This window comes from Nerophis lumbriciformis, linkage group LG02 (genome assembly GCF_033978685.3).
Source record: "Nerophis lumbriciformis linkage group LG02, RoL_Nlum_v2.1, whole genome shotgun sequence".
Classification (NCBI taxonomy): domain Eukaryota; kingdom Metazoa; phylum Chordata; class Actinopteri; order Syngnathiformes; family Syngnathidae; genus Nerophis; species Nerophis lumbriciformis.
Genome location: NC_084549.2, coordinates 27,782,542 through 27,796,272, shown reverse-complemented (window position 1 = coordinate 27,796,272; position 13,731 = coordinate 27,782,542). Strand labels below are relative to the sequence as shown.

The window sequence follows — 13,731 nt, the reverse complement described above, 5'->3', positions numbered from 1 at the left end:
TGTGTCTTTGCTCCACAGTAAGTCTTTGATGTCGTCCAGCATTCTGTTTTTGTTTACTTTGTAGCCAGTTTAGTTTTAGTTCCGTTCTGCATAGCCTTCCCTCAGCTTCAATGCCTTTTCTTAGGGGCACTCACCTTTTGTTTATTTTTGGTTGAAGCATTAGACACTTTTTTTTACCTGCACACTGCCTCCCGCTGTTTCCAACATCTACAAAGAAATTAGCTACCGGCTGCCACCTACTGATATGGAAGAGTATTACACGGTTACCCTGCCGAGCTCTAGACAGCACCGACACTCAACAACAACACATAATTTGCAGACTATAATTACTGGTTTGCAAAAAATATTTTTAACCCAAATAGGTGAAATTAGATAATCTCCCACGGCACACCAGACTGTATCTCACAACAGTGTGCCGCGGCACAGTGGTTTAAAAACACTGCCCTAACTAAGCAACATACCGTAGCCTATATATTACAGCCATCTAATGTCTTAGAATTGCAACTACATGCAAAGTTTACTATATAATACAGTATAGTACTAGAAATGTAAGAAAACAAGATAACTGGACAGCACAGCTCATTGTTTTCAACAGTTACTAATACATTTAAACACATGCAAAATTATTGAAAATTGGTACTTTTTAGTACTGGTATTGATTGGCATGTACTGGGAATTGGTACCGTATGAATTGCACCTGCCCAAGGTACCCATTCTTAGTACTACTCAGTGTTGACTCAACATTAGCTTTTCTAGTTCCACTGAATAGACCTGTACTGTATGTGTGTTTCATTAAGATTCCATTATAACACAAAATGTATGCAGGAAAATGTCATATGTTTTAGAAGTTTTATGGGAACATTTATCAAATGATAAGTTACCCTATCTGTAGTTTACAGTTAGTTGTCTAACCAGATGTTACCCCCACAGCACAAGGTTATTTCAGTAACTCTTGATAGTTCCACATTCTGGTCCATCACAATTCCAGCAGTGTTGTTGCAGTCTGGCCCTTTTTGACGGGGCTTTGCTTCAGTGCCAGGTGTTGGCCTTGTTTTTTTGTTCCATCAGAGACAGCTGGACGTAATACTGCAGTCTATTCAAAGGTTCAATGGCTGCTGGTCTTACATTTTCTGGCAGTTGTCCCCGAGTCTGGAGTCACTCTCAAAGCCTCCCCATAACCCCACAGGAGTACCTTTTTTGTCTAAGGCAACAGCGTGAAAGAGCAACAGAGGTAACCCTAAAGCCTGGAATACACTCTTGCGTTGCTTAGCTTGCGTAGGCGACGCCGTCGTGCCCCCTCACCCTTCGTATTTCCTGCAAGGCTCACGTGCATCTCCCAAAAATTCTGGGTTCGCGTCGCCGCCGACGCAGAATGCAGAGCTGTGATTAGTCAGTTTTTGCCAAAGAGGGTCCCTAACACAGGCGAACAGACTTTGTGCTTTAAATGCACAACGTATTTTATGAAAAAAACAACAGTGATTAAACATTTGCATGAAAACTGATATTGTGTACTTAATATCTTGGTGCGCTCTAAAAAATAATTACTGATTGTGTGTTTTTCTGCTTATTATTATAGTGTCACAGTGCATAATATTGTTCATGGTAATTGGGATTTGTTATGTATTGTATATCCATCCATCCATCCATTTTCTACCGCTTGTCCCTTATATTATATAAAAATATAATATAATATAATAATATAATATATCAGTATATATTCTATACTGTATATGTAATATGTAAATATTACATATATGTTATATATTATATTGCTACTATGGTACATTTTTTGTCTACTTAATACCTGCATTATCCTTTCCATCCTTACCCTTTGCATCCTTTGAAACTGAGCTACTGTGTGGAACAATTTCCCTTGTGGATCAATAAAGTGTGTCTAAGTCTAAGTCTAAGCCTAAGTCTAAGTCTTGTTGCGTCCAGAAGAAGTCACAAAGTAGGACACTCTTTTTAACTTTTATTGTCAACCTTGTGCTAACAACGGGTTTAATTCTGACACATATTCTCTTCTCGTGCACACACCTTTTCTCTCACACACAACATTTCTCATTCTCTGTCACTCACATTTCAGGCACGGTATATTTACAAACATTTGTGAACTCTGAACATGACCATACAGATTAACACCAGCATGTTGTTAACTTACAATAGTTATTTGACAGTTTTATTTACATGCTAGCCTTCTATTGTCCCATGTCTCGAACGGCGAATAGCGTTGCAAAAATATAATGGCGTCTTGTTGGCGACTTGTTCAGAAGTTGCACGATCCATCTTTACCAATGTATTTTCCTCTGGTTTATAAGTCAAACATCAATTAAAAGTAAACTGATGATTCTGAATGATTAGTTCCAGTGTAGACAAATATGTCGATGTTGTGGTTGTTGTCTATCTTCACTCTTTACAAAAAGGAAATACAGTATCGAGTCAACAACAGCTGCAGTTGCTTCTTCTGGAGTAACTGCCCCTTAGTGTTGTGGAAGAGAATTACAAGTCTGGCGCCACTTTCACGGAAGAACTATAAATCAAACAAGACGCCATCAGAGGGGACACAATTTAGGTGATGCAAGAGTATACACCAGGCTTTATGCTGTTGTACCAGGTTCAGCCCAAATGGAACAGCCAAGTTTTAAATCTGAAGTCATCGCATTTGTCACATTGGGCCTGATTTGCTAAATGTTTGCATGTACTAAAACACATGCAAACTTGATAGCACACGGAAAGCTGATCTACTAAACGTGTGTGTAGGTTAAGTAAGGCAGAATAAGGCGTGCAATCCATTTTCACAGAGCGGAAAAACAAATACAGGGAAAAAGTGGTTTCAATGTAGATGCACTGCACAAGTCCGACTGCTTCTGAAATGCCAATAAAAAAAAGAGTACATGTCTCCTGCATGTTTGAAATTATAGCATAACACCACAGGTAGGAGCGTGATAACATGAATGTGCAGTAAATGATCGAGTGTCTCCGCGGCGATGCCCCGTATTGTACACTAATTTAAATAAGGCTGCACCAATTTCTAATCGTACACAGTCAATCAATCAATCAATCAATGTTTATTTATATAGCCCTAAATCACAAGTGTCTCAAAGGGCTGCACAAGCCACAACGACATCCTCGGTACAGAGCCCACATGAGGGCAAGGAACCCCCCCCCCTCTAGGGGAGACCGAATGCAATGGATGTCGAGTGGGTCTGACATAATATTGTGAGAGTCCAGTCCATAGTGGATCCAACATAGTAGTAAGAGTCCAGTCCATAGTGGGGCCAGCAGGACACCATCCCAAGCGGAGACGGGTCAGCAGCGCAGAGATGTTCCCAACCGATGCACAGGCGAGCGGTCCACCCCGGGTCCCGACTCTGGACAGCCAGCACTTCATCCATGGCCACCGGACCTGTGCCCCCCCCCCGTCCACAAGGGAGAGGGGAGCAGAGGAGAAAAGAAAAGAAACGGCAGATCAACTGGTCTAAAAGGGGGTCTATTTAAAGGCTATCCATCCATCCATCCATCCATCCATCTTCTTCTGCTTATCCGAAGTCGGGTCGCGGGGGAAGCAGCCTAAGCAGGGAAACCCAGACTTCCCTCTCCCCAGCCACTTCGTCCAGCTCTTCCTGTGGGACCCCGAGGCGTTCCCAGGCCAGCCGGGAGACATAGTCTTCCCAACGTGTCCTGGGTCTTCCCCGCGGCCTCCTACCGGTCGGACGTGCCCTAAACACCTCCCTAGGGAGGCGTTCGGGTGGCATCCTGACCAGATGCCCGAACCACCTCATATGGCTCCTCTCGATGTGGAGGAGCAGCGGCTTTACTTTCAGCTCCCCCCGGATGGCAGAGCTTCTCACCCTATCTCTAAGGGAGAGACCCGCCACCGGGCGGAGGAAACTCATTTCGGCCGCTTGTACCCGTGATCTTGTCCTTTCGGTCATAACCCAAAGCTCATGACCATAGGTGAGGATGGGAACGTAGATCGACCGGTAAATTGAGAGCTTTGCCTTTCGGCTCAGCTCCTTCTTCACCACAAAGGATCGATACAGCGTCTGCATTACTGAAGACGCCGCACCGATTCGCCTGTCGATCTCACGATCCACTCTTCCATCACTCGTGAACAAGACTCCGAGGTACTATAACTCCTCCACTTGGGGAAAGATCTCCTCCCCCACCCGGAGATGGCACTCCACCCTTTTCCGGGCGAGAACCATGGACTCGGACTTGGAGGTGCTGATTCTCATCCCAGTCGCTTCACACTCGGCTGCGAACCGATCCAGTGAGAGCTGAAGATCCTGGCCAGATGAAGCCATCAGGACCACATCATCTGCAAAAAGCAGAGACCTAATCCTGCAGCCACCAAACCAGATCCCCTCAACGCCTTGACTGCGCCTAGAAATTCTGTCCATAAAAGTTATGAACAGAATCGGTGACAAAGGGCAGCCTTGGCGGAGTCCAACCCTCACTGGAAACGTGTCCGACTTACTGCCGGCAATGCGGACCAAGCTCTGGCACTGAGCATACAGGGAGCGGACTGCCACAATCAGACAGTCCGATACCCCATACTCTCTGAGCACTCCCCACAGGACTTCCTGAGGGACACGGTCGAATGCCTTCTCCAAGTCCACAAAACACATGTAGACTGGTTGGGCAAACTCCCATGCACCCTCAAGGACCCTGCCGAGAGTATAGAGCTGGTCCACAGTTCCACGACCAGGACGAAAACCACACTGTTCCTCCTGAATCCGAGGTTGGACTATCCGGCGTAGCCTCCTCTCCAGTACACCTGAATAGACCTTACCGGGAAGGCTGAGGAGTGTGATCCCACGATATTTAGAACACACCCTCCGGTTCCCCTTCTTAAAGAGAGGAACCACCACCCCGGCCTGCCAATCCAGAGGTACCGCCCCCGATGTCCACGCTATGCTGCAGAGTCTTGTCAACCAAGACAGCCCCACAGCATCCAGAGCCTTAAGGAACTCCGGGCGGATCTCATCCACCCCCGGGGCCTTGCCATCGAGGAGCTTTTTAACTACCTCAGCAACCTCAGCCCCAGAAATAGGAGAGACAGACTCCCCAGGCACTGCTTCCTCATAGGAAGACGTGTTGGTGGGATTGAGGAGGTCTTCGAAGTATTCCCTCCACCGATCCACAACATCCTCAGTCGAGGTCAGCAGAACACCATCCTCACCATACACGGTGTTGATAGTGCACTGCTTCCCCTTCCTGAGGCGGCGGATGGTGGTCCAGAATTGCTTCGAAGCCGTCCGGAAGTCGTTTTCCATGGCCTCCCCGAACTCCTCCCATGTCCGAGTTTTTGCCTCTGCGACCGCTGAAGCCGCACACCGCTTGGCCTGTCGGTACCTGTCCGCTGCATCAGGAGTCCTATGAGCCAAAAGAACCCGATAGGACTCCTTCTTCAGCTTGACGGCATCCCTCACCGCCACGACAAGCACCAACTACCTTGCGGCCACAGCTCCAATCAGCCGCCTCGACAATAGAGGCGCGGAACATGGTCCATTCGGACTCAATGTCCAGCACCTCCCTCGTGACATGTTCAAAGTTCTTCCGGAGGTGGGAATTGAAACTCTCTCTGACAGGAGACTCTGCCAGACGTTCCCAGCAAACCCTCACAATGCGTTTGGGCCTGCCAGGTCTGTCCGGCATCCTCCCCCACCATCGCAGCCAACTCACCACCAGGTGGTGATCGGTAGAAAGCTCCGCCCCTCTCTTCACCCGAGTGTCCAAAACATGAGGCCGCAAATCCGATGACACAACTACAAAGTCGATCATGGAACTGCGGCCTAGAGTGTCCTGGTGCCAAGTGCACATATGGACACCCTTATGTTTGAACATGGTGTTCGTTATGGACAATCTGTGACGAGCACAAAAGTCCAATAACAAAACACCGCTCGGGTTCAGATCCGGGCAGCCATTCTTCCCAATCACGCCTCTCCAGGTTTCACTGTCGCTGCCAACATGAGCATTGAAGTCCCCCAGTAGAACGAGGGAATCACCCGGGGGAGCACTCTCAAGTACTCCTTCGAGTGAATCCAAAAAGGGTGGGTACTCTGAGCTGCGGTTTGGCGCGTAAGCGCAAACCACAGTCAGGACCCGTTCCCCCACCCGAAGGCGGAGGGAAGCTACCCTCTCGTCCACCGGGTTGAACTCCAACGTACAGGCTCTGAGCCGGGGGGAAACAAGAATTGCCACCCCAGCCCATCGCCTCTCACTGCCAGCAACGCCAGAGTGGAAGAGAGTCCAGCCCCTCTCGAGAGAACTGGTTCCAGAGCCCTTGCTGTGCGTCGAAGTGAGTCCGACTATATCTAGCCGGAACTTCTCCACCTCGCGCACTAGCTCAGGCTCCTTCCCCCCCAGCGAGGTGACGTTCCACGTCCCAAGAGCTAGCTTCTGTAGCCGAGGATCGGACCGCCAAGTGCCCTGCCTTCGGCTGCCGCCCAGCTCACATCGCACCCGACCTCTATGACCCCTGCTATGGGTGGTGAGCCCATTGGAGGTGGGACCCACGTTGCCTCTTCGGGCTCTGCCCGGCCGGGCCCCATGGGGACAGGCCCGGCCACCAGGCGCTCGCCATCGTGCCCCACCTCCGGGCCTGGCTCCAGAGGGGGGCCCCGGTGACCCGCGTCCGGGCGAGGGAAATCTGGGTCCTTGATTTTTATTTTTCATGGAGGTCTTCGAGCTGCTCTATGTCTGATCCCTCACCTAGGACCAATTTTTTTTGGGAGACCCTACCAGGGGGCATAAAGCCCCCGGACAACATAGCTCCTAGGATCATTGGGACACGCAAACTCCTCTACAACGTTAAGGTGGCAGCTCAGAGAGGAGTATTTAAAGGCTAGAGTATACAAATGAGTTTTAAGATGGGACTTAAATGCTTCTACTGAGGTAGCATCTCTAATTGTTACCGGGAGGGCATTCCATAGTACTGGAGCCCGAATAGAAAACGCTCTTTAGCCCGCAGACTTTTTTCGGGCTCTGGGAATCACTAATAAGCCGGAGTTCTTTGAACGCAGATTTCTTGCCGGGACATATGGTACAATGCAATCGACAAGATAGGACGGAGCTAGACCGTGTAGTATTTTATACGTAAGTAGTAAAACCTTAAAGTCACATCTTAAGTGCACAGGAAGCCAGTGCAGGTGAGCCAGTATAGGCGTAATATGATCAAACTTTCTTGTTCTTGTCAAAAGTCTAGCAGCCGCATTTTGTACCAATTGTAATATTTTAATGCTAGATGCCCCGTATTGTACACTAATTTAAATAAGGCTGCACCAATTTCTAATCGTACACACAGTGTTAGTAAATCACCCACAACACGCCCACTAATAGTACACAGTTTTTTTTTTTTGACACGCTGTTTACTGCGTAGTATTTGGATCTTAGTACAAAACCCAAAACCAGTGAAGTTGGCACGTTGTGTAATTCGTAAATAAAAACAAAATACAATGATTTGCAGATCCTTTTCAACTTATATTCAATTGAATAGACTGCAAAGACAAGATATTTAATGTTCGAACTGAGAAACTTAATTTTTTGTTTGCAAATAATCATTAACTTAGAATTTATTGGCAGCAACACATTGCAAAACAGTTGGCACAGGGGCATTTTTACCACTGTGTTACATGGCCTTTCCTTTTAACGACACTCAGTAAACGTTTGGAGACCGAGGAGACCAATTTTTGAAGCTTTTCAGGTGGAATTATTTCCCATTCTTGCTTGATGTACAACTAAAGTTGTTCAAAAGTCCGGGGTCTCTGTTGTGGTATTTTAGGCTTCATAATGCGCCACACATTTTCAATGGGAGACAGGTCTGGACTACAGGCAGGCCAGTCTAGTACCCGCACCCTTTTATTATGAAGCCACGCGGCTTGGCATTGTCTTGCTGAAATAAGCAGGGGCGTCCATGATGATGTTGATTGGATGGCAACATATGTTGCTCCAAAACATGTATGTACCTTTCAGCATATTTCATCACACATGCTGGCTTTTGAACTTTGCGCCTATAACAATCCGGATAGTTCTTTTCCTCTTTGTTCCGGAGGACACGACGTCCACAGTTTCCAAAAACAATTTCAAATGTGGACTCGTCAGACCACAGAACACTTTTACACTTTGCATCATTCCCCCTGTGCCAGCTTTTTTGAAACATGTTGAAGGCATCAAATTCCAAATAAACAAATATTTGCAAAAGTTTTCCAGTTCAAACGTTAAGTATCTTGTCTTTGCAGTGTATTCAATTGAATATAGGTTGAAAAATATTTGCAAATAATTGTATTCTGTTTTTATTTACGATTTACACAACGTGCCAACTTCACTGGTTTTTGGTTTTGTAAATCCGGCCCTTAGTGTTTTGTGAAAATTCAGATGATGTCACACCCTTTATACATTGAATGAATTTGGTGAAAGAATCAGTCAGCACTGTGTCACTAAAGTGTCATTCTCTTGCAGATAACACACCACCATCATCTAAATCAACAACCAAGGATGACATCGACAGCAACAAAGGTTTGCCTTCCTGTTTGTGTGTTGCATTAATTCACCTGTCACAACATTAGGTACACCTAGATCCTTTTGACTGACACTGTCAAAAAGATATTCTTTCAACGATATGCTTTTATTTTGGTGGGGGTAGTTTAAAGTGATGTACAATTGCACTGCCTGAACGTCCGAAAGTTGAACACAATTTACTCTTTCAAGTTGTTCTAATATAGAAACAAAATGTGCTTAGGAAATATGTGTTCCAAGTTCCAACTGTTAACATCATAAAACCTTAATAATACAATGGGCAGTTAACCACTGAATAATATTAATAACACTATAATAAGCTTTAAAGATACCTGACAGACATAATCTTTGCAAGGCAATGCTGAGGTATTGCTGGAAATAATGGGTGCGTTTTTTGTGTATGAAAATGTATTGTTGTTAATATCTGCTTGGTAAACTGTATTAGCATATATAGAGGTACCTCGGTTTTAGCCAGAATTCTTTTACCAAAACTGTCTCAGGGGGTTTAGTTTTCCATCCATCCATCCATCTTCTTCCGCTTATCCGAGGTCGGGTCGCGGGGGCAGCAGCCTAAGCAGGGAAGCCCAGACTTCCCTCTCTCCAGCCACTTCGTCTAGCTCTTCCTGTGGGACCCCGAGGCGTTCCCAGGCCAGCCGGGAGACATAGTCTTCCCAACGTGTCCTGGGTCTTCCCCGCGGCCTCCTACCGGTCGGACGTGCCCTAAACACCTCCCTAGGGAGGCGTTCGGGTGGCATCCTGACCAGATGCCCGAACCACCTCATCTGGCTCCTCTCGATGTGGAGGAGCAGCGGCTTTACTTTGAGCTCCTCCCGGATGACAGAGCTTCTCACCCTATCTCTAAGGGAGAGCCCCGCCACCCGGCGGAGGAAACTCATTTCGGCCGCTTGTACCCGTGATCTTGTCCTTTCGGTCATAACCCAAAGCTCATGACCATAGGTGAGGATGGGAATGTAGATCGACCGGTAAATTGAGAGCTTTGCCTTCCGGCTCAGCTCCTTCTTCACCACAACGGATCGATACAGCGTCCGCATTACTGAAGACGCTGCACCGATCCGCCTGTCGATCTCACGATCCACTCTTCCCTCACTCGTGAACAAGACTCCGAGGTACTTGAACTCCTCCACTTGGGGCAAGATCTCCTCCCCAACCCGGAGATGGGGTTTAGTTTTAGTTCGATTAAAACCCCCTTGGTGGGTAAGTCTCTGGGCTTCATTGTTGAGTAATGCTGCAAAATATCAATAAAGTAAATATACAATTAAGTTGTATCAATAATACATCAAAGTCAAAGAGAGCATTTACAATCCATGTTTACAGACTGTCACTGAATGCACCACAATGCAACAGTAAGTCTAGCCCATGGGTCGGCAACCCACGGCTCTAGAGCCGTTTAGCGCCACCCTAGTTTTCCAAAAATGTATGAAAATTAGGGCTTTCTAGTCACTGCTATGTTGGAATTCTTACTAATATTGATACTGTTGTTGATATTATTCACTTTTGTTTGACTACTTTTTGGATTGTTTTATGTCATGTTTGTGTGTCCTCTCAATTGCTATTCTGAATGTTGCTGGCTCGGGTTTGGTATTGTAATTCTATCATTATGGTATTATTGTGTATTATTTTGTTGGATTAATAAAAAAAAAAAAAAAAGTATGAACATGAGAAAAGATGGGGGAAAGAATATATTTTTTGTTTTAATATGGTTTCTGTTTGACAAATGTGACACAAAGCTTCCTAATTGTTAGAAAGCCCACTATTTAGTATGTTTGTGTACATGCTTCTCTAATGAGAGTATTTGTCGAGCGCCGTTTTGTCCCACTAATTTTGGCGGTCCATAAACGCACCATAGTTGTGTGGCCTGTGATGCAGCAGTTTGTTTACATCAGGGGTGCCCATTAGATCAATTGCGAGCTATCGGTTGATTGGTGAGGGTGTGTCACTCGATCCCAAGGCATTAAAAAAAAGTAGACCTAAAAATGACTGATCATCAATTTTCACTGCGACGTCACTTTCGTTACTTGGTTGACATTCACGGCACTCGAGGATGTTGCACGATGACGTCTGCTGCTGCGAGAAAAAAGACCGTCAGGAACGCGAAAATCACAATTTTATTTCAACAGACTCTCGGCTGTCAAAAGTGTAAACACCGACCGCACAGTTTCTGTTTTCACAATAAAAGTGCTGCTCCATCCTGCCTGTGCTAACAAAATAAAAATCTCAGAATACTAGCGCATACAAGCTAGCAGCTGAGGAGTTAACTCCAATGTGTCTTATAAACGGTATAAAAAATGAGTATGGAAGCTGGACAAAAAAAAGCTAAAACAACCACTTTCATGTGGTGTTGGAAGGAGAGGCGGACTTTTTTCCCTCCAAAATGTAAATTCAAAGTTATGGAGCATTATCAGCAACTACTCTGAATCTTGTCTGATTACAAGCAATATAAGTCATCAGAATAAGGTAATACACTAGTGTGTGTGTGTGTGTGTGTGTGTGTGTGTGTGTGTGTGTGTGTGTGTGTGTGTGTGTGTGTGTGTGTGTGTGTGTGTATGAGGACCGGTGAACAAGTTAGGGTCAAAATCACGGTCCCAATACGGAAAACCATTGCATCTAATAGAGAATGTCTCATTTGCACCCCTAGGGGTGAAATCTATCAAAATGAGGGTGGTCCCAAAAAGGAGGGATTTTTCAAATTAACTGTATGTCGGTTTTAAAAGTGCTCCCCCCTCTGGTCAACATATGTAATAACAAGTGTGTGTAAGAAATTGAAATGCGCTCCCTTTGGCCAAAATGTATTAAAAAATTAAATAAATATGTATATAGAGACACATTGTAATAACGAAGTAAATAATGAAGATTAAAAACCAATTGCAAACAACAAATAAAATAAATAAACAAAAATAAAAGCTTACCTTTTTTATATATAGTATGTATATATTATTAATGTTGGACAGCACGATGGGACAGTGGTTAGTGCATGTGCCTCACAATACGAAGGTCCTGAGTAGTCCTGAGTTCAATCCCATTTGGATGTTCTTCCCTTGACTGTGTGGGTTCCCTCCGGTTACTCCGGCTTCCTCCCACCGCCAAAGACATGCACCTGGGGATAGGTTGATTGCCAACACTAAATTGTCCATAGTGTGTGAATGTGAGTGTGAATGTTGTCTGTCTATCTGTGTTGGTCCTACGATGAGGTGGTGACTTGTCCAGGGTGTACCCCGCCTTTCGCCTGAATGCAGCTGAGATAGGCTCCAGCACCCCCCGCAACCCCATAAGGGACAAGCGGTAGGAAATGGATGGATATTATTAATGTTGTAAATACACATCTTCATATATCTAGAAAGGGTGGTCCTAAAGAGGTAGACATTTTTCAGAGGTCTGTAAAAGGTGTGTGTGTGTGTGTGTGTGTCTGTGTGGGTTCTGGCAATGATTACTTAATGAGGACATCGCTCTGTGTACACAGTCACCTTTAGGGGACCTCTGACGGTATGGGGACAAAAAAAACAGGTCCCCTAAAGGGAAACCTTTTTAAATGATAGTCAGATCCATTCTGAAGATGCCTAAGTGAAAAGTTAAAAACATTTGTTAGCCTGGCATTAATAGTACTGTGATTCTGTATGGTATCCATCCTTAGTTAAAACTAATATATTTTTACAAAAACAAAATCTGGTTTAGTGTTCCTTAGGATGACATTTTCATACAGCATGATTATAAAACATTATTACCTTAAAGCAGTGGTTCTTAACCTGGGTTCAATCGAACCCTAGGGGTTCGGTGAGTCAGCCTCAGGGGTTCAAAACCAGAGGTGGGTAGTAACGCGCTACATTTACTCCGTTACATCTACTTGAGTAACTTTTGGGATAAATTGTACTTCTAAGAGTAGTTTTAATGCAACATACTTTTACTTTTACTTAAGTATATTTATAGAGAAGGAACGCTACTTTTACTCCGCTACTTTTGTCTACATTCAGCTCGCTACTCGCTACTAATTTTTATCGATCTGTTAATGCACGCTTTGTTTGTTTTGGTCTGTCAGACAGACCTTCATAGTGCCTGCCTTACTGGTGACGTTTCACTTCGTTCCACCAATCAGATGCAGTCACTGGTGACGTTGGACCAATCAAACAGAGCCAGGTGGTCACATGACCTGACTTAAACAAGTTGAAAAACTTATTGGGGTGTTACCATTTAGTGGTCAATTGTACGGAATGTGTACTGTACTGTGCAATCTACTAATAAAAGTTCCAATCAATCAATCAAAAGTGTGAAGGAAAAAATATACTTATTTATTTCAACCGTGCATCCTGTCAAAAGCCTAAAGACTGATCGCACATGAGGACGTTCCTGTCTTCACAATAAAAGTGCCGCTCCATCGCGCCTGCGCTTTCAAAATAAGAGTCTCCGAAAGCCAGCGCAAACAAGCTAGCAAGTTACGGAGTTTGACGCTAATATATTTCTTGCAAAGTGTATAAAAACGAATATGGAAGCTGGACAAATAAGATGCCAAAAACCCACCACTTTCATGTGGTATTAGACAGAAAGGAGGAACTTTTCTTCTCCTCCATTTGAAAACGTGGACGTTATCATCACTACTGTCTGATTACAATCAACGCAAGTCATCAGAATCAGGTAATACACCAACTTATATTCTAGTCTTCATGAAAGAAAGGAATCTATATGTTAAACATGCATGTATATTCATTAAAACACCTTTAACATGTAAACAAAAACAGCAAAATAAATACATATAAATGTATATATATATATATATATATATATATATATATATATATATATATATATATATATATATATATATATATATATATATATATATATATATATATATATATATGTCTTAATAAGGTTATCCAAAAAATAGTGCTCGATACCGTAGTAGAGCGCAATATATGTATGTGTGGGAAAAAAATCACAAGACTATTTCATCTCTACAGGCCTGTTTCATGAGGGGGGGTACCCTCAATCATCAGGAGATTTTAATGGGAGCATTCGCATACCATGGTTTATATAGGGCACAGAGTGGGTGGGTACAGGCTGGCGTAGGGGCGTGGTGATTGGCTCATGTGTTACCTAGGAGGTGTTTCCGTCTATGGCGGCATGCTGTTACAATTTCGCTGCGCTTGTTGAGGGATGACAGGTCTGGACGGTAAATAATAAACAGTTTCTCTTTCAAGC

General features: G+C 44.6%; 1 protein-coding gene across 1 annotated transcript in view; it reads left to right on the top strand.

The window, feature by feature from the left end:
• Window positions 1–13,731, top strand: part of macrod2 (mono-ADP ribosylhydrolase 2) — a 1,158,848-nt gene that overhangs the window by 1,017,783 nt on the left and 127,334 nt on the right. Inside the window, exon 12 of the mRNA XM_061960241.1 lies at window positions 8,464–8,520. Within this exon, the coding sequence (XP_061816225.1) occupies window positions 8,464–8,520 (57 nt within the window). The remainder of the gene's footprint in view (window positions 1–8,463; window positions 8,521–13,731) is intronic.